This window comes from Lygodium microphyllum, chromosome 23 (assembly GCF_053477565.2).
Source record: "Lygodium microphyllum isolate KBCC chromosome 23, Lygodium_microphyllum_v1.1.10, whole genome shotgun sequence".
Lineage (NCBI taxonomy): Eukaryota > Viridiplantae > Streptophyta > Polypodiopsida > Schizaeales > Lygodiaceae > Lygodium > Lygodium microphyllum.
Genome location: NC_141157.1, coordinates 29,178,504 through 29,200,724, shown reverse-complemented (window position 1 = coordinate 29,200,724; position 22,221 = coordinate 29,178,504). Strand labels below are relative to the sequence as shown.

General features: G+C 41.3%; 2 protein-coding genes across 3 annotated transcripts in view; one reads left to right on the top strand and one right to left on the bottom strand.

The window, feature by feature from the left end:
• The window catches only part of LOC148015999 (AT-hook motif nuclear-localized protein 10-like), a 120,138-nt gene that overhangs the window by 5,481 nt on the left and 92,436 nt on the right, over nucleotides 1-22,221 (bottom strand). The window lies entirely within an intron of this gene.
• On the top strand, nucleotides 2,512-3,647 carry LOC148016001 (uncharacterized). Its single transcript, XM_087664794.1, has 2 exons — nucleotides 2,512-2,603; nucleotides 3,024-3,647. The coding sequence occupies exons 1-2, from the start codon at nucleotides 2,512-2,514 to the stop codon at nucleotides 3,544-3,546; spliced, it is 615 nt and encodes a 204-aa protein (XP_087520920.1). The 3' UTR covers nucleotides 3,547-3,647.

Below are 22,221 nucleotides of genomic sequence, written 5' to 3'. Positions count from 1 at the left end.
TTGGGCACTGCCCATAGAATTGGCAAATTCTAACACCCCTCCTACAATGCCAATGTGGTAGAAGTACAAAAGATCAATCCCCAAAGGGTAGCAAGTTCAATGACATTCGACAAGCCTCAAAGTTCTCACAAGGAAGTGCTCTGGTGAAAATGTCTGCAACATTCTCCTATGTACTAGCATACATCAAACTAATCTCTCCTACATAGCATCTCTCTCTAGCATAATGGTAATGTACCGATTCTGTGCCAGTGCAATAGCACTCTAACTATCAAAAAGAATGGGTGTACGACCCTCCAAAGAAATCTGTAGATAAACCAACAATCCACACAGCCATATACATTCCATTGTTGTGGTGAAGACTACCATGTACTCAGCCTCACAAGACAAGGTAGCCACTGTAGGTTGTTTCTTACTTAGCCAAATGAATGAGTGACCCAAAAAGAAAGAGTGTCCACTAGTAGACTATCTAGTGTCTGCATCACCAACCCAATCTAAATCACTGTAAGCCTATAGATGCAAGAATCCTCTCTTAGGAAATAATAATGCATGTGACTGAATACTTGCAAATATCTAAAGATCTGCTTAGCAGCTTGCCAATATATGGTCCATAGATTGTGCATATACTTGCTCACCTAAGATACTATATACTAAATGCCAAGGCATATGTTGCAAAGATAAATAAGACAGCCAACAAATTGGCTGTAAATTCCAATATTAGACATCTCTTCACCATCATGCATAGACAACTTTAAGCCTGGCTCCATAGAACTGCACATAGGTATACAATCTTGCACATTAAACCTATATAGCAACTTATCCACATATTGTGGTTGTGACAAGATGATGCCATGCTGATTTTGGGTGAATTGAATCCCCGAATAACAGTGTAGACAGCCCATATCTGACATAGCAAATACTATTGGAATAAAGGCCCTTTATTCACCTCTGTGTATTGTACATGTGTATCATTTAGTTGTACATGTGAATCCACCCTTATGTGCCCTAAGTATAAATACATTTTATTATTTGTGTACCAACACATTGTTGGTATACCTCTCTCTCTCTCTCTCTCTCTCTCTCTCTCTCTCTCTCTCTTTTTCGTAAAAGGTAATTGTATTAATTACGAAAAAAAGGTACAAGATTACATGATTACATGATTATAAGAGACACGAGGGCCCTAGGCCAACGTGTGGAAAATCCCCATACTAATGCACTAAAAAGCTTACACCAATCATGGCAACGACCCAGAGGCAATTGCCATATGCCAGGGATGCAAATCCTCGCGAGGGAGCAAGTCGGAGTGCCGAATGAGATCTAGCTGCCAATGCAAGAGCCCTTTAAGCCTGGCAATATGTCTCGGTACATTAGAGGCCGAATCAAAGAGAAAAGCATTGCGCGTGGTCCAAATGTGCCAACATCCCCAGTATCTGAAAAAGTGAAATAAGATCTTTATATGTAACTGTGGCGGTGTGGGGTACTTTGGGCGCACAAAAACCCAATCGAAAGGAGTTAGTGAGAACCCCACCACTGCGCGCCAGATTTGCGACAAGAGTGACCAGATATTCTTGGCGAGCGGGCAAGAAAGAAAACGATGTCGGGCCGATTCCGCAGTAGTGGTACAGAAGAAATAATTGCCATTTGAGATTCAACGCTTGGAAAGGGCCGAGGCAAGAGGAAGACCACCAATCATTACCCGCCAAAGAAAGACCTTGCATTTGAAAGATGCCTTATTCATCCAGCCCTTCTCTCTCTCTCTCTCTCTCTCTCTCTCTCTCTCTCTCTCTCTCTCTCTCTCTCTCGCGCGTGCGACACGATGCAATGCGACGTGCCTGGCGTGAGGACCTGACGTGACGTACCTGGCGTGATGTCAGACCTGTCGTGACGACCTAATGCAACATACCTGGCGTGATGTCAAACCTATCGTGGTGTCAAACCTATCGGGAGGGACCTGTCGTGATGCCAGACCTATTGTGAGGCAGTATCCCTCTAACGTGAGGCAAACCTGTCGTAAGCAGCAATGTACCCAGACCTGTCGTTAGCACTATAGTGATGCAAAGACGTACTGAATGCATTGAAGCATGCGTACTGTATATCGTAATGTACTGACACAGACCCAGATGCCAATGTATTGAGATTGCAGATGTAATCATATTGATATGACACGAATGTACTCAGAATGACATGAATGCAAACCTGGGTGAATGTATTGATGCACTAGCTTGTGGACTAGGCAATGATGCATTGAATTTGATTTTGATCATATCCTGGAGTATGAAATAATGCACTGACTGGGGCTGCAATTTGTATTTCTGCAGTCTGTAAACAGTGCGAAGGCATTTGGGCTCGTAAAAGATTACTGAGCTTGCAAAAATTTAGTGAGGGTTTAGAGAAACCCTGGAAATTTACAGGAATCACAAAAATTGCTCTAATTTGACAGTACAAAGTACAAGCTTAGTGACTTTGCACAGTGTGTGAGAGATGAATAATGTAGACAAATACAAGCATCAAACCATGGAAAATGAATATCTGGGAAACGAATCTGATCAAGCACTAACACAACCGTCCATGGAAGCAATGTTCAACACCTCTTCTGAGAACACACGGTACAAGATGTATGGCCGTAGGGTCCGTGATTGGACTGTCTCCCTAGCATCTAACACGCATGAAAAGACCTCACGCACCATGAATGAAAAGAAATACGAAGAAATTCATATCATGATTCGCTCTAAACTACGAATTATGAGACAAGAATTGGAGAAAGAAATATGAGAGCAGGTCAAAGCCAAATTAATAGTAAATCAGAGAGCAGAAATGCAAGACATGCAAATAAAGATTAAGAATGACTTACAGGCACAAGTGATGTCTAAAATGCACACACTAAAAACCAAAATGTTCAAAGTAGTAGATGTCTACAAATCTGAAATCTTAGAACTAGGGAAAGAATTGAATATATTTAAGAAAAAAGAAATGAACGTGCAAGAAGAAGAACAAAAAGAGAAAGAGGCTTTGAAGGCATGCGAAAGGGAGGTTCACTCATGGGCAGAAGTGGCAAAGACAACACAGAAGCAGATAGAAGGAGCTAGCCCATGGATTGAGGTAGTAAAAAAGAATAAGGGAACATCACTGAACAAGACTAAAGTAATGAATGCTACCTTGGAAGAAGAGGCTAGGAGACGGGCTAGGGTTTTACATGTACAAGTAGTAGGATGGGAGGAGAAGAGCAACCCACAAGAAGATGCTAAGACACTTGCTGGCAAAATTGGGGCTTTAGACGTACCTATCGTCAATGCTTGGAGAGTGGGGAAAGAGGACTCTAAGTCCAAGGCCCTAGTTCTTCGCTTTGGAGACAGAGAGAAAAAAAAGGCCTTCCTCTCCAAGAGGAAAGCCCTCAAGGGTGAGAAGATTTATTTGGATGAGGACCTTATCCCAGCACAAATAGCGCATCGCAGAGAACACATGCCCAAGGTATTGGAGGCACGTAAAGAGGAAAAGTGGGTTGTTTACAGGGATGGACGAGTCATCATCACTAACAAAAGAACTTCATGACGGTACAAGGTCTATGAGACACTTCGGATGTCAATATGGAATTGTAATGGAGCCCTACGCTTGAGTGCTGGTTACTTTGAAGATAGCTTCCGAAACATACATATAGCAATGTACACAGAAACACACCAATGTAAAGGTAGCCGACTACCAGACGTGTGGGGATACAAGTGGGAAAGTGCATTTCGTCCAACAAAAGAGATAATGCAAGTAATGAAAAGAGATGATGATGCACGATATTTATGGATTAGGATACATATAGGAAGACCGCGGAATATATTCATCGCAATATGCTACTTTCCTCTTGCAAATTCTACCTATGCCACACGAGATGGATCTCCCTTTGATGTACTTTATGAGGATATCATGAGATATGCTAGCATTGGGGACATATTATTAGTAGAGATTTCAATGCACGCACTGGAGATAGACAAAGTGACTTTTATATGCATGATAATGCCATGTTCAAAGAGATCGACATAGATGAAATAGGCCTACGTAGGAGAGCACAAGATAAAGAAGTGAGTACCTAAGGGACACACCTATTGACTTTGGAAAGAGCACATAGACTAGCCATCTTTAATGGTCTGCCACAATGGCCAAGATCTGACAAAGGAGGGACAAGTATTGTGGACTACTTGATAGGCTCACCAGCATTGATACCAGACATCCAAAACTTTAAGATATCTAAGAGACCAATTGGCATAGCAACAAATCATACTATTTTGACGTTCATGCTCTCATGTACATATGAAACATGAAACACCATGCCTCCACAAACATCCCAAATACTACTTTACAGAAGACACCTCACACATCCACAGTGGTTCTCTGCAAACCAGTTTACATACATTGGACTTGAGTAGATCGTTGGAATAATGTACAAGAGATTTAGTAGAGGCCGTACATGGATTAGCCATATATGCATTCCCACACACCTTGCCCCGATGTAGACCCACACGTCTACTGCTCCCCAAAATAGTTGATATAATGATGAGTGTAGTCACCCGAGCTCGCTTACAGAGAGAAGTGGAGCTAGGCACTCAGACACATCGCCAAGCAAAGACATTCTTCAAACACCTTGTGCGGAAGAAGAAATGAGACTACTTAGCGAAAGAAAAAGCAAAGATATATCAGCTATTTTTGGGACGGGATAGCAAGAGCGCAAGGAAGATGTTTCATGAAAGACAGCCCCCCATACAGAATACATCACTAGATGCTTGGCTTGACTATAGGAGACAGTTGTATGACCTACCATGACAGTCACCTATGCAGCCCCCACAAGCTTGTAGACCAACACAGTGGCCTTTCTTCACACGAAAAATGGTTAGGGATGCAATTTATAGATTATAAAATGGGAGGGCACAGAATGAGGATGGACTAGTAGCAGAACATTTCTCACATGCTTGTGACATATTAGCACCCATATTAGCACATATGTTCAATAGAGCAGTATGTGAAGGTTTCCCTATGAGTTGGTCAAACAATACTATAATTCCGCTATTTAAAAGTGGTGATCCCTTGATTCCTAGCAACTACAGAACTATCATGATCAGTCATACTTTGGCCAAGATATATGGAACCATATTGGAGCATGAACTCAGTGAGTGGGCTGAAATGCAAGGCAAGAGAGCACAAGGACAGGCAGATTTCAGACGAGGATATACCACACTGGACCATATTCTCACACTTACAGCCATTATTGAGGAGGGTCAAGCCCAAGACAAGAGGATCTATTGTTGCTTTGTAGACTTTTGCAAAGCTTTTGATGCAGTGCCTCGTACACGCATCACGCAGAGATTGCAAGACATTGGGGTACCGGAGGGTGGACGATGGGGTGTCTATACATTATATGAGCCAGTGATAGATTATGTACAAGCACTTGGAGGGCTATCAGAGAGGATTTGACAGTACCATAGGAGTGAAACAAGGATGTCCACTTTCACCCACATTGTTTGGTCTATACATAGATGAAGTGTCTAATTACATAGACCGAGGACGAGCTGGAGCCAGCCTGACAAGGGTGTTGATACCGATATTACTGTATGCAAATGATATTGTTCTCATTTCAGATTCACCGGAGGGATTGCAATGCCATCTAGATGCTTTGCACATCTTGTGTAGAGATAAAGACCTCACAGTGAACCTAGGGAAGACCATGGTTTTCAATACTTTAGCAACATGGGTGACTAGATCTATGTACCAATTCACATTTGAGAGAGACATACTGGAGCATGTGAAGAAATATGTCTATTTGAGAGTCACCTTCTTTGGCCCACGTTTTTTGTTCAGAGGAGCATCGAAGGCACATTTGGCACATGGATACGCAGCACTAGGGGCACTCAAGAGTCAATGTGCTCACATATAGTTCTAGGAGAACCACACCAAACTCTGGTTGTTCGACACCCTAGTCACACCTACATTACTATATGGAGCAGAGGTATGGGGTTGCAGCTTGTACCACAGGCGTCTTAGCCCACTCACTGATCAGATTGGAGTAGAGAGGGATTATTATGATGGTTGGGATAGCATGGAAAGGCCATTGATCGTGATGATAGCACGGATGATTAGGAGTAAGCCCTCCACCTTACATCCCATTGTCAGAGCAGAGCTAGGGGCAACACCTATAGTTACAAAGGCACTCTTCAGGACACTGACCTTTTGGCACAGACTACGGGAACTTCCACGCCATAGATACTCTAAATTGGCACTAACCTCATCTAGACAACTAGCAGCAAGAGGCGAGAACTATTGGTTTTCACAGATGGCTATTTGGATGAGCCTATATGGTTTGGATATTGACCGTCTCCCACCTTTGGATTATAGCCTTGACTGCCCTACACTTTCTTTCAGCCCATCAGCGATGAACCAGGTAATCAAAGCTAATATCTTGAGAACATTGATCCATCCACCACTCCCTCTAGGATCGAGGATGGAGTTCTATAGGAGTCATTTATTGTGTCTCTCTGATGATGGTTTCACTATTCGACCAGCATATATAGACACCCATCTCTCCCATAGCGTATGGGTTGCTATCGGACAGATTCGCACCTCCTCACAGAGGCTTCAGATGAAGACAGGCAAATGGACAAATACCCTAGCAAAGGATAGGACTTGCTAGCTTTGTGGTCGAGAGCCTAAGACGGAGGAGCACTACATATGCAGATGCACAGTATACTATGACATACGAGGACGGTACCACTGCCTCTTCCGTGATGGATTTGGACCCCTTCGTCGCGTTATGGAGTACAAGGACCAAAGATGCCTAGGTATTTTTCTCCTAGAGCTCGAGAGATGCCGAACTGCTACTGCGAGACAGGAGGCCAGCTCATCCAGAGAGACACACACAGGGAGCAGTGACAGACTTCTACAGAGCCGACCCTACTGACCCTACCAACCTAGCAGAGACAAAGCTACCCTGCCAGACACCTTAGAGGCCACGCCGTGGAGTCACATTGGATAGAGCCATTTCCCTTCGTCGAGCATGGTGACCCCGTCTACCAGGACCACATCCGAGAAGGCCACACCACAGTCGGATTAGAGCCATTATCACAAGACACTGAAGACTCACCACCAGGCATATCAATCAAGCAACTAGGGACTACATCATAGCTGAGATCATGTGCAAATCTTGAGATCAGCTACATCCCATAGTCTCCACCACACTTTTGTACATGGCTCTATCAGATCTGGTTCTCCTTTCCTTTCCTTTTCTTTTCTATCGATGGAACAACACTACACATGGTTCAACCCTAGTATAGTCCCATCGTATAGTTATTCTCAGTATTGTTTCATAGGACACCCACTTATTTGTAATGTTATCTTTACCTTACTGATGAGATGACATTAGACATGGATGTACTCTGGATTTTGTCTCATAGGCCACATTGGCCTTATGTAGATGTTAATATATCTTTCTCTCTCCCCCTCTAGAACGAGGACTGTAGCCAACCAACCAGTGGCCCCACCCCGAGGAGTCACCTTGGATAGAGCTAGTGAGAGAGGCAGAGCTCACTGCCCATACCCAGCACGCTCACACCCCCGCAGGAGACATCACCTACAGATACAACGGATACTACAGCACTACCAAGGAGCCATACCCCGCCGCTTCAGCCTCTCCATGCTAGACAGGCCCATGGGGGACATCTTAAGATGACCACGCTTCATGAGCAATTCCACACCGCACTTGAAGTGCATCTAGATTGTATCGAGTCTGTATACCATTTTGTACCTACTCACCGAGTTCACCACAACACCAGATAGTAGCTTTACTAGGACTTGGAAAACTTCCCAGACATTTCGTATGTAACCTTTTGTTCTCATAGGCCAACTTGGCCTCTTGTAGACGTTAAACTAACTCTCTCTCTCTCTCTCTCTCTCTCTCTCTCTCTCTCTCTCTCTCTCTCTCTCTCTCTCTCTCTCTCTAGCTGCTGCACATCCACAACAACTGGCATCAAAGCCCAACGTTCTGCACGCTTCCGAAGACCAAGGCACAACTGATAAGTCATGCAAGCAGCTCGAGCCAAAAGGCCTATGCAGCACAGGTCGTATTAAAGACCAGCAAGGGCTCAGCAAGCGACTAATGGGCGCTCTGCGTGGCCACAAGGGCGACCAGCGTGTAGGCTAGCCAACATGTGCAGACACATGCACAGTGGACCAAGCGGGAGTTCGTGGTGATCAACAAGGCGGCAGGTCCAACAAGCGTGCACTAGGTGACAGTGACCAAGCGCCAACAGCTCCACGCAACTGGACGGACACACCAGTGTGCAACGACCAGGCACGGAACGGACACTAGCAGGCAGCAATCCGCGCACGCAGCAACAACCAAGTGGTCGCGTCAATCATGCGATGAGAGGATCAACGGACCCCCCCCCCAAAAAAAAACTTTTTTTTTAAAGAAGAAATCATAAATTTCTTTAATTTCTATCTTACCCCCTTTTCTTTGACAAGGGTTCATGCGTGGAAGCACAAGTCACAGATTCATGCAAATCTGGCCCGGAAATTTGGGGCTTTTCCTAGATTTGATCACGTTTGTGCCTGGCTGTGACATTCGTGTTAGAAATTGCAGACATCGTGCATGTTGACCTCAATTAAATTGGGGATTTTGCCAAATTTGTCAGAATTTCGCTCATTCGAGTAAAATTTCCTAACATTGGACCAACAAAAATTGGGGCTTTTCATGTTTTGATGAAATTTTTCTCAACTGGGTCAAATTGGCTAACATTTTTGCACTGTTGGACTTGGAATTTTGAAATTTTGTGCAGAATTTGGTAAAATTTTGCATATTCCCCCTACGGTGGCTGGTTTATGTAAAAACAACAGAGATTTATTTCTAGTTGGGCAAGAACAGCAGTGTATTTAATGGTTCAGCTTGTGCTGTTGCAATTTAGTGCATTTACTCTTGTGTTCGTGATAAAAATGGTTGCAACTTCTTCCAATTCTGAGATTAAGAGTTTGATGGAAATCAAACGGTTCGATGGTCAGGGCTTTGATATTTGGAAAGACCGTATGCAGGGCATATTGTTCTTAAAAGGATTGTGAGGATGCTTTGCAAAAAGATAAACCCGCACAAATGTCTGATACAGATCGGGCCAAAGTCAACAAAAAGGTTGTGGCTTATATAAAGATGGGTGCCAGTGATGACATTTTGACAGTCATTAAGGGCTTAGATACTGGTTATGCAATATGGGAGAAGTTGAAAACTACCTATGAGATCACCACACATGTTAATCAGGTGCATTTAATGCATAAGTTGGTGAATATGCAACTGGATGAATCCAAACCTACAGCTGAGCACTTGAGTGCATTTACTGGCGTTTTAAATCAGCTCAAGGATGCCAATTTACATTTTGATGATAAGTTGAGGGCGATCTTTCTGATCATGACACTGGCTGATTCTTGGAAGACCTCAGTGGTTTCTCTTAGTAATAATCCCAATCTCTCATATGATGGTGTGAGGGGTTCAATCTTGAATAATGAAATTAGACGTAAGTCTAGTGGAGAAGACAGCAACTCAACTTACAATGTTAGAGGTAGGGCTGAAAAAAAAAATACAAATGCTGGACAAAGAAGTAGAAGTAAGAGCAAAGGAAAGGAAAAGAGTGATATTACTTGCTGTTAGTGTGGTCGAAAGGGCCACAAGAAGCCTGATTGCAAGTACTACAAGAAGGAAAAAGAGAGAAAGAAGAATGCAGAAGACAAAAAGAAGAAAGAGGATAAGACAGATGCATCTAAGGCAGCCAAAGGCAAGGAAAAGGCTAATGTGGCCTCTAGTGTAGTCATAGAAGAGCTCTCAGATACAGAGGTTGACGTATTATGTGTAGTTGATTATGATGCCCTTATATGTCACATGCAAGATATGCAGATTACCACGGCTGATGTGATTGATGCACTTTTGTCAGTTGATGATGGTGTCACTTAAACTTGGATTGTAGACTGTGGTGCCTCTTTCCATGTAACTCCTTGCTTGGAGTGTTTTGCTACGTTTAATGCAGGCAATTATGTTTTGCTATGTAGTTGTATTCACACTACAAATCAACTAAATAAAACATTGGGCACTGCCCATAGATTTGGCAAATTCTAACATTTGAAATAGCCCCAAAACATGAGTTTACAGAAAATTTAAAAAAAACACATTCGTAGACAATTTCTATGTCCCACAAGCAAAACCCTAATTTGGGAGGATCCTTGTACATCTATAAATAGACACCCACCATTTAGCTTATCCTTGTTTTGTAGGTTACATTACTCCACACAATCTCTACTCCTGTTGGCACCAAGTTTCTAGCCTACAGCCCATCTCCATCTGTTGTCCGCTAACCATCATCAACTACAGCCCCTTCATCAAGCGCCTTTCCACTGCTATTGGCATTAGTATCCAATTGCTGGCAAGCAACTAATTTTTCTTGCCTAGAATTGCTAGGTTTGTTGTTCTAGCTAGTCGCTCTGCTAATCAACATCATTGTCTACATCAACCAACTTGGCAACTTGCATTTGTGATAATGCACGCCCATACATTCTCCAACTAACCCTTCTCAGCTGTCACCCTGTTGTTTACAGCCTTGATAATCCATTTCCAACCGCTCATCAATGGTGCACTGCTGCATTTTGATGCCTTGCTTAGCATTTGATGAAAGAGTTAATTAAATGTGCAAATGTGACTTGCACATGTACGGTGCAAGTTAGTTATTTCTCAATGTGGGACCTGGGACTCCAAAATATCAACAAGTGCTAAAGGCAAAAGTTATAACAAGCTATATTGGATAGGTACTAGATAGGAACTAGTGTCAGGATTTGGCCCAGACTATTTAATTAGCCCTAAGTTTCAGTGATGACAATAGAGAATTGGTATTAATTATTTAATTAATATCAAATCCTAATGAGTACTCATAAAATTAGATGACAAATTGGCCTACCCAATTTAATTGTTGGCCAATCTTTTTTTAAGGCATTAAAAATTATTAAATTAATTTTCACAAGTAATATCCTGAAAATTAATTTAATACAACTGGATAATGCTAGAAATTGTTTCGAAGGCTGCCACTTGGGAAAACTGACCCATGCAGGTGGAAACGTTCTTGGAGAAACTGAGGGAGGGTCTCACAGAGAGAGAGAGAGAGAGAGAAGCAGCCATTGTTGTTGCAACAGTTGACAAGCCATTTCCAACAAGCAAGAGACCCTCTAGGAGCTAGTGACATGCCCACAAGAGACTACAATAGTAGGTGACAGCAATTTGAGAGATGTTTCATCCAAGCAACATCATATTCGGTATGTTCCATCAATGGAGATAGATTAAATGGCTATAAGAGATTTCTTGATAAAGTGGATTGTTAGATGGGGTGCATTCATATTGACCATAGCAAAGAACCACTAGTTGTGAACACTAAAATGACAAAAGGATGGCAACAATGTGACATTCATTGTAGACTATTTTGTCATTGTCATTTTCAGCAAGTATATTTATGCAGCATTGAAATTATTAAGTGATACCAGGACACTGCTCTTCATACTCGTACTCTGTTAAATGAATGATTTGTTGCATCATCATAGCAATGAGACAGGGCAGCAATTGATTTCTTCCATTTTCTCAGGATGGAAATCCAAATTATCCATGTTCTTAGCATTCTCTCTCATCCTTCAACCTTCACATCCTTCCTCAACAATTTCCAACAAATTCAAACATTAGAGGTGAAGATTTTGATTTACCACCCTCTCCAAGGAAGGAAGGTTAGTTTCACTGTTCCCTTGTCAAGATACCTCCATTTTCGTTGACTTGGTGGACCTGAGGCACACGATTGAAGGTCAAAAGCTTTGTTGTAGTGCGGAAATTGTGTTCAGCTAAGCATTTACAACAAGAATGTCTTCCAAGGTGGTTTTGTATGTTTAGAACGATGCGATTTGTACGTGAGCTAGTGCAGTACAAAACGTACAAAAAAACTTTAAAAATAAAATACATTGTTCAATACGTTCATTAAAAAATACATGTACATTTATATATATATGTATATATAAAAATACATACAAAATGTGCAACTTAAAGATAGATCAATCATCATGAATTAGAGACTAGAGTTTAGAAACAATTTCAGTACCATATAGGTCTAACAAGTCGAAACTAGAGTCATGTATTGACTGCTACAAAAAGATACATTAATCGCAAATGCTCATGAAACGACTCAAAATGTATAATGACAAATGGACTAAGTACAAAATGTCCAAACTCATGAGGACGACTCATTATCAGGCTCAAACAGATCAAAAGGTGGAGAGTGGTCATCACTAGAAGAGCCCTCAAATGGCTCACCAAAGTTGTCATCACTTACAACATATCATCATCATACTCAAGCTCCCTAATGGGAGCATCCTCTACAACAACTACACATGCAATAGAGGAACTCTTGGAGCCTCGCTCACATAGGTCTTAATGACTAGTGTAGGGCCAATCCTAGTACTCGCAACTCAAGCAACAACTCAACGGCCCCTACGCATGTGTGAGACTCAACGTTTCATCTCCTCCAACTCCATATAGAGATCCCTAAAGATGGCCTCCTACACCTCATTTCACTATTGTTGATACTCTTCCAAGGTAGCCCCACTTAACTTGATCTCATCAACATTCACATAATTGAAATAAAAATGGTATTTTGCATATTTATAATCTAACTCATTATTCAGAATACGTAATAAGTGAAATACAACTTGTTACTTCTACGGTCTAACTTACCTATCTAGCCATGGGCATCCCATGCATTGTTCATAACATACACAAGTTAGAGTGACAATAAATTCGTCGCTCACTGCTATGTGCTCAACTTGTTTCGGATCTTAGTGTGAATGAGAGAATACATTAACCAGTTTCTCTCACATGCACCAACGAAACAATCCTAAATTAGACTAAAAACTAAAATTGTTTCAAAATTCAAATTCAATGTCACAATGATGATTTCTTGTAAGAATGTTGCGTGCTTATCTTCATCCAATGCTTTTGGGAGGGAGGTATCTCTATTGGCTACCAACTCTTAGTCCATGAAAGGAGATGGAGCTTTATAAAAGTAGGATGTAAGAGAACAACCAATCCGCAGATGGAACTTCTTATCCACTTCCATCTTTCTTCACTAAGTAAAGGATATCAACACACCTTGGTATGGCATCCAACATGTCAACATTAAATTTTTTTTTAAACATTTAATTTAGCCATCCAAATTCGAAAATTGAAACTCTTTATGTTAAACTTAATTAACTTATGCAAAAACAAATATAGTTACCTTGGGTCCTCCACATCTAGTACTTTGCATGCCTTGATCTCTTCAATGGCCTCCCTCATGAAGTGCAAGAGAAGCCCCAAGTTGGTGCCCTCCATGTTAGTCATATATAGAACCCTATATAAGGGAGTAATAGCAATGACTACCGCTTGTACATCATTCCAAAATGCCTCTCTCAAGCAAAGCCTCTAAATGGCTTTTCCCTCCTTCACACTTGAGAGTAGCTCCTCCTATAGCCATACCTTAAACTCCTCCAAGACCATGGCTTGCTGAATTTTATTTTGCACATCATATAGTCGCTCTAAAAGTTACCACATGGCAGCAAAATGAGTCTTGGGAGCTTTTTTGACTCTATATCACTGTAGGCGTGGTAGATAGCCAAAAGCTTTACCTTCCAACTATGAGATGAGAATGCCCAACAATCTTTCTCACCCATCCCAATGACCCTATGGCACATGGGGTCCATATAATGGATGGGAACTCCGCTTCAAGCAAGCGGCCCACCCTTCAACAATTGGAATCATTGTCAATGACCACTTGCACCACATTGGTCACATCAATCTACATAGCACAAGTGAAAGAGGGGATAGGTTTGAGTTACGATGAAATCATGGATCATGGAGAGAGAGATTTATGAATCATGATGGAGAATGAAGAGATAGAGATTTATGAACATTGAAGAGATAAAACGATCTATGATTTATGAATAGTGAAACATAAAACGAGTAATGAATTATTGAATCATAAATGAAAAAAAGATTACCTCAATGATAGCTGGGCAAATATGTGAGTATATGAATGCGCTCGTAGTTTTTCGTCCTTTTTGCCCCACATCCATGGCCTGCAAGAAGAATGTGTGAAGAGGTAAAGAAACAAGGATGTTGATAATGCCTCGTTTCTTCTGATCACTCCATCCATCGGAAAGTATCGTGCAGCCATACTTTGCCCATCTTGCACGAACGGGCTCGAGAGATTTATTGATTCTCTCTCTCTCTCTCTCTCTCTCCTCATCGAGCTTCCCGGTCTACATGTCATTGTAGCTAACACCATACCACCCCTCACATGGATCAACCACAACAACCATTCTCTTCCACCTATCCACTCAAAGCAAGTGGAATGGGAGATTGCTCTCAATGATAGTGTATGCAATCTCTATCTCTGCATTCCTTTGTCTCTCTTTGAGAAAAGACAAAGAACTAGAAAAACCACCTGTAGCTTCTTATAGTGAGACTTGCCTACACAGCCTTTTGCTTCCAGCGGTGGTAGCAGAGCCTGAGGCTGTTGAGGCACATGGGCTAGGAGAAGGTCTAGGAGTAGACGTAGAAGAAGGCATTTTGAAAGCATCCACTTCCATGTTGAGGGGAACCGCCTCCTCTTAAGCTTCTACCATGCTCGATGACACATGGCCACTTTGACAGGAGAGGGAAGAGTACTTCTTCATGATCTCATCCGCTACGAATTGAGGGATGGAAGGACATGGGCCACATTGACCACCCACCTTGGTCAAGTGGATGATGAGCCTCATCACGCTACTAGTCATCGTCTTTCCACAAAACTTCCAAGTCCAACAATAGCAATTTGCATTGCCGAAAACCTTCACAAGATATATGGTGTAGAGACCAAAAGCTTCATAAAGAGGCTTCGGCATTGTGAATAGAGATAGGGAGAGGAAGAGAGAAGTGCATGAAATGCGGAGAGAGAGAGAGAGAGAGAGAGAGAGAGAGAGAGAGAGAGAGAGAGCAAGAAATAGGGAGAGGAGATGAAGGGGAGGTTAGGAAAAGGGATAGGGAAAGGAGGAGGAGGAGGAGGAGGAGGAGGAGGAGGAGGAGCAGCAGCAGCAGCAGCAGCAGCAAAAGAAGAAGAAGAAGAAAAAGAAGAAGAAGAGAGAGAGGAAGAGAAGATGAGAGAAAGGGATATGGAAAGAGAGAGCAAGAGATAGAGGGATAGAGATAGGAGAGGGGGGAAGACTCAAGAGGAAGAGAAGGTATTGAAGGTGCCTCAAGCTTGAGCCTAAGAGGGAAAATTTGAAGGAGGCTGATTTTTGGATGATGTAAGAAGGGGGGACTGCCCTTTATAGTGGGCTGAGGCCAGGGAGAGGAGAGAAGTTAGAAAGAGCCTAGAGGAGAACAACTTTCCAAAGGTAAATCATGACCATCAGCCAAGGCCCAACGTTCATATGAACACCCAGAAAAACAGGCAAATCTGGTCGGCGCCTACTGGAACACACGAAACATTGCACAGTACTGTACGGAACGTCCGTACAGTACAGTACAGTACTGCGTAGAGTGCAGCCCTGATGTCTTCCTACAATCAAATGAGATCAACTAGTGATTATACATCTCATTTTAAAAATGCACATAATGAAGGGGAAAATGCAATGTGTAATCTTAGAACAGGTTTACGGCATGGACAAGGAGAGAATGTGGTTGTTGACCAAGAAGCAAGTCCTAGGCCACGAGATGCTACTAACCAGCAAGGAGGTGAAGAATATGATGACCACTTCAAGGTTGAAAGCAATACCTAACATCTTTGTTCAATAGGCCAAAGATCCTCCATTTGAGAGATTTTTGACTTCTCCCAAAAAGGACGAGGGCAAGAAAAGAATATGTCATCTTCAAAGGCATTTGGATAGTAAGAAGCTCTTGAAGCACAACCACTGCAGCCTACAGATGCACTAAAGATTGGTTATCAGTAGAAGCAAATGATACCATTAGGAATGGAACGTGAATTCAAAGTCATCTCAGTAGCGCCAAACCAATCGGTTTTGGATAGCCAAGTATACATGTAAGTATAAGGCAACTAAGATACTTTGGTGAAGACACTCTTTTTCATTCTATGGTGGGTCAAGCATGTTGCACTACATACGAGAATCCATGGAACATTTCCTTACGGTATGCAGCAACCAATGCATAGGATTCAAGGTACAATGTGTTCGAGTATGGTATTATGCATAACCCATTTATGGCAGCATTGGCATGATACTTGGGCCACAAAGTGGCATGTATGGTAATGCATGTGCACTCCTTCATGCTTATGGGGCTTAAGGAATGAGTGCTAGTCATGCAAGTGCTTCATATGGTGCTAGTCATCATGTAAATACAGCAAATGCACCCTTTTTGCAACAACTAGTGTATTAACTTGACTCTCAAAGGGGCAATAAAGGACTATGAGGGTGAAAAAGTGATGAAGTTTGAGGCCTTCACTGGAACACAAGATAGACTAAAAGCTTTGACTTTTATTCAACAATTCGATGCAATCTATTTAAGAGACAACTTCACCAAATCCTCAAAGATTCGAAAGACAACTACTTTCTTGATGGAAATACAATGGTGGTCCACACTCCTGATGCAAGGTAGAGCACCATAAACATGGTACAATTTGAGCAAATGTTTGCTTCAAATTGGTTGGCTTGTACATTCGAGGTGGACATTATGACAAATTAAAATAAGTTGGATGCAACGCAATGCAAGAATTTGAAACAATATAATAAAAATTTACAAGGTAGAATTCAAGCTTCCAAGGCAAGGATGGAAAGCCAAATAAGAAGTTTTCAAGGACTGAGAAAATACAAAGATCTAAAAATGAGGTTGAAAAGAGGTCAAAACACCAAAGAAAGGGCTGGAAAAGAGTTACACAACAAGGGGAATTAGGACTGCAAATAAATACTTTGTTTGTGAACATGAGAGTTATATAGCTAAGGACGTCCTAATAGGCAGCAAGCTAGAAAATCAGAAAATTAGAGCAAATGAAAAAAGCCCAAAACATCCATTGGTTTGGTGTCAAATATCATTAGTGACTGGCCCAATGATGATGCTATTGAGTTATGTCGAGCATGGGGCAAAATCAGAGATCAACATACATTAATCTTCTTTGATAATGGGGAATGAGCCAACTTTATCTCCATGGATATGCCAACATGTCTAGGCATCAGAGAGGATAAGATGGGATGCATAGGAGAGTTGGTAAGGCATGCAAGAGACATGCAAAGCTTGTCACACAGCTCATTGGTATTCCTTGGTGCCATCATGTGCATGCAATGATTGATTCATATGCTAAAGTGATCGTTATTCAGTGTAAGGGAAAGTCCTATACCTTGGATATAAAATTGAAAGGAAGAATCTATCCTTGTTGTATTGACTACTGCCATTTCTAAAGTAATGAAAAATCACATTTCAACGTACTTGGTTCTTACTAAGGATAAGGTTGCTAATAAAAACATTGGAAAAATGTCTAAGTTAGAAAAGGATCGCATGTCATTTCTTAAAACATATGCTAATTACTTTTCTTAGTCATTACCAAGAAATCTACCACTTAAAAGGCCGAAAAATCATGGCATAGATCTTATTCCTCGAAGTGGCCCTCCTAATGAGACAGCCTACAAGATAAGTGTAGCCCAACAAGAGAAAATAATGAGTCAAGTAAATGAGCTGTTGAAAAAAGGATTGATTTGACCCAGCTCGTTCCCCTTTTGTTCTCCAATGCTTTTGTGTTAGAAAAAGGATGGATCATGGCATATGTGCATTGACTATTGTACTTTAAGTAAAATCACAATAAAGGATCAATTTTCAATCCCTCAAATCAATGATGTTACGGATAGATTGCACGGGCAGCCATATTCAATCATATTGATTTAAAAACTGAGTATCATCAAATTTGCATTAGATCAAAGGATGTGCCTATGATAGCTTTTAGAACATCTTTTGCATTGTATGAGGTTTCTTATCATACCTTTTTAACTTACAAATGCTCTTGTCACTTTAATCGGATGATGGATCGCATCTTCAAGCCACATACGAGATTTGTGAACACTTTCTTTGTTGATGACATGATTGTATATTCAAAGAATGAGGCAGAGGATAGGCTTTGAACATTGTATTCAATGAGTTACGTAAGCACAAGCTGGTTATAAACAACAAGAGTGAGTTTTTCTTGTATAAGATTCACTTTTTGGGACACCCTAGGTTGGTCGATGACATTAATATCAATCCTACAAGGTTAAGGCAATACACTCATGGCCAACTTTGAAAAATATGCACGAGCAGTTAGCCGCCTCTAACTCTTCCTTTTTGCAAAAATGGTATGCTCTGCGTCTCCAATGAAAACAAGAGAGCGGCCAAATTATGGCCAACACTGAGCAAAGATGAGCAATCAAAACCACTGAGTACAACCCTACCTATGTGGCTCCTACCTTGTTCAAAGTCTTGGCCATTACGCGCAGACAACCTTTAGAGGAACATGTCATCGCCCATCCCTATTTGGATCAACTCCTAACTGAGGAAGAACTACACATTGCAAGCAGGATATACTCTAGAGACGTCCTAACCGATGTCTTGACCTACATTACACAAATAGGCATTAGACCTCAAAACATGGACAATCACACCCACTTAGAGTATAACCCACAGGTCTCTAAGTTACTATTCACCTCTGAGTCTTATTATTATCATTTGGTGCTTTGTCATACATTTTTGTTTATCTTTTATGTTTGAGTATTTCTTTACAAGGTATCAAAGCTAGGTACTCTCTGAAGAAATCTAGGCCTTGATTGAAAAGGTCAATATCAAAATAGGAACTCTCAAAGGGAAGATGACTTCAAATACTTCCTCACCATTTCAATCTCTAACGTAGTCAATGTCAAGAATGGAGCAAGAGTAGCCTTCACAACTTGCTCTATGAGATTTCGACACTGCTAAAGAAACCTCTCTTTCATCAACTTGTGCAAGAACTTCCTAGTGTATGCACTTGGGTATATGTATTGATGGAATTTGGGCAGATTTGCCTTTGAAAATTTGGGGCTTTTTACTCCAATCGTCAAATTTGTGCTTGAGAAAGCATTTGAAACAAAATTTGCAATAACATTTTGGGGATTTCACATATAATTGGTGCATTGGCCTATAAATCTGGCTGTAATTGATTATGCAGTGCAGTAGCAAACATTCTCTAATTCTGGAAATCAATTTGCAGATCTGAAATTTCTGCAATTTCTTGATTTTCACTATTGGTTGGCACTTGCAACGTACCATGGTCATTTGTGTGACATTTGGGGTTGTATTTGCTGACATTTGAGTCAATTTAGTATTGCAAATCATGGCTAGAAACAGTGACAACAGCAACCTTTTGCATATCAAGAAGCTTGAGGGTGCACACAATTTTCCAATATGGTAAAAACAATGATACAATGTCTTGGTGCAGAAGAAATTGATGAAGCCCATCAAAGCGAAGGGAATAAGACCAGCAAGTATGAAACAAGAAGAGTAGGATGATGTGGATGAGCTTGCATGCTCTACCATAGAGCTCTCAGTGTCAGACAACTTGCTCTTTAACATTGAGAAGCAGAATTCGGCATATGAAATGTGGCGAAGACTTGAGGAATTGTATGCTCAAAAAAGTGCAGCCAGCAAGGTTTATTGGCTAAAAAAGTTCATGGACCTTTACATGAAGGAAGGTACAGTCATGTCTGTACATTTAAATGAGTTCAACTTCATTTTTAGTCAACTGATTGCTTTCGATTTCCACATTGATGATGAATTCAAGGCTACTTTCTTGCTACGCACTTTGCCTAAAAGTCGGGATACTTTTAGAACAACTTTGAGTAACTCAAATGCTCAACTATTATATTCTAATGTGGAGAGTTCTTTGCTGATGGAAGAACTCAACAGGTAAAATAATTCAGCAAACAAGTCTTCTAGCGAAAGGGCAGTTTTGAAAATGGAGCACGCAGCAAGTATCATGGCAAAAATGTGGAGTGTCATCATTGTGGCAAAAAAGGGCACTACAAAGGGGACTATTTTAAATTAAAGAAAGAGAAAAGCAAAAGCAAAAACACTGAAGACAACAAGGCTGAAGGAAAGGACAGCCAACCTGCGAAGAAAAGCAATTTGAAGATAGAGAAGATAAATGTAATCACTCATGATAATAACAATAACGGTGAAGTACTCTTTGTTGCTTCTTTGAGTACACGTGAATTGATTGCAGATTCTGATGATAACATGCACACTTGGATACTTAACTGTTTCTTTTCATGTCACACCACATCATGAGTGGTTTTCTAACTACAATGGTGGTGCACGTGGTGTTGTCCACTTGGGGGATAACTATGCATGTCAAATTGCAGGTATTGGCAATGAAAAAATGCAATTTCAACATGGCTCCGTGTTTGTTTTGTATAATGTGAGGCATGTACCTCAAGTCAAGAAGAGCAAGAGCATAGGGTAGCTAAATGACATGCTATCATACCACCTTGGGGGATAGCAAATGGGGAATTTGTAAGGACTCTCATATTGCTGCCAAGGGCTCTGAAAGTGAAACTTTGTATCCTTTGTATGTATCTAGCGTGCATGACTATGTAGTCGCCATAACCGAGCAGCCAAGTATTTCTTTGTGACATAGCCAGTAAGGACACATGAGTTAAACTTAAATGAAAGTGCTTTCTTGTTTGGGCTAAGCATGCTCAAACATCACATAAAAAATCTCTCTCTCTAAAGTCTTCACCCTTAGAGTCGGTACATTCAGATATATATGAGATGCCAGGATTATCTCTAGGGGGAAAGAAGCATTTCATTACTCTTGTTGATGATGCCACACGCAAAGTATGTTTATTCAATCCGTCGTAAAGATGAGGCCTTGGATAAATTTTAAAATTTACTTATACTTGCTGAAAATCGGACCAATAAGACATTAAAGTGTCTTTGCTCTGACAATGGTGGGGATAATGTGTCCAAAGTCTTTCAAGACTTTTGTGATAGCAAAGGGATTAAATGGGAGCTCACCTCTCACAATCCACCCCAAAATGGTGTTGCAGAGCGTATGAACAGGACCATTCAAGACAAGGCCCGTACAATACTATCACATGCCGCTTTACCTCATGGATTTTGGACAGAGGCTATTATGACACCAGTACACTTGATCAATCGGTCACCAAACAAGTCTTAAGGGGGGGGAGTCCCGCAAGAAGCGTAGGCGGACAAGCCATGTTCGTATGCTCACTTGAAAGTGTTTGGCTGCAAGGCATTTATACACATTCACAAGGAAGAACGCAACAACCTTGAGCCAAAGTCCTATAAATGTATTTTCCTAGGATATGGTGATGAGGGTGAAATGGATATAGGTTGTGGGATCTCGAAAAAAGGAACATTGTACGCAACAATGATGTTATTTTCCATGAAGATCGCATGCACAAATAGCCTGAAAAGACTGAGAAAGTCAAAAGGGTTGTATTCTAGGAAGATCTTATAGTACACAATGAGTCTCCCTAGAGGCTTGCACCCCCTCATCACCCAAAATCATGGGTACCTTGATTCTGAATTTGAGGTGCAGTTTGACCTTCCTTGCCTAGCCACCACCGAGGCAAAAGCCTAGTTAGGAGGATTACCCTTGGTGTTGTTACAACACTCCTCATCTACATGGCCAAGTTTCAGTACATTGACCGTTGAATACCTTTTCTTGTTGGGAATGGTATGCCATTTAGCTTTCTTTGTGCTGTCTTGAGAGGGATTGCTAGATTATTACTACTCTTGGCCCCTTTTAACTTTTGGCCACCCTTTGATTTTCCCTCCTAAGACATCAAGAATCAGTCTATGTATCCTCTTAAAAAAACCTAGCTCTAATAATGGCCTAGTGCTGTTAGCACCTAGCTCTAATACCACGTAAGGATACACTATGGTTTGCAATACAAACAACCACACCACCAACAAATGAACTCAGATAAGAGAGAAGAATAACTGCTTGCTGAATGGAAATTGAATGAATAAAGAGGTATATGATACAAGGAACACTCAACATAGCCACTATATCTCGGTAAGCAAGCTGAGGGATGCTGGAGGAGTGTGTCATATTCTGATGTATCCTGAATGCAGCAAACTACTAAACCTCAATGATGAATCTGGTGTAGGCAGTCCAAATAACAATGATGACAGTA

What these genes read in the sequence shown, in the direction of transcription:
- LOC148016001 (XM_087664794.1), top strand. Translation starts at nt 2,512, where the DNA reads ATGGAAAATGAATATCTGGGAAACGAATCTGATCAAGCACTAACACAA. An exon ending in ACCTCTTCTGAGAACACACG is followed by an intron (nt 2,604 to 3,023) that starts GTACAAGATGTA and finishes GGCATGCGAAAG; the next exon opens with GGAGGTTCACTCATGGGCAG.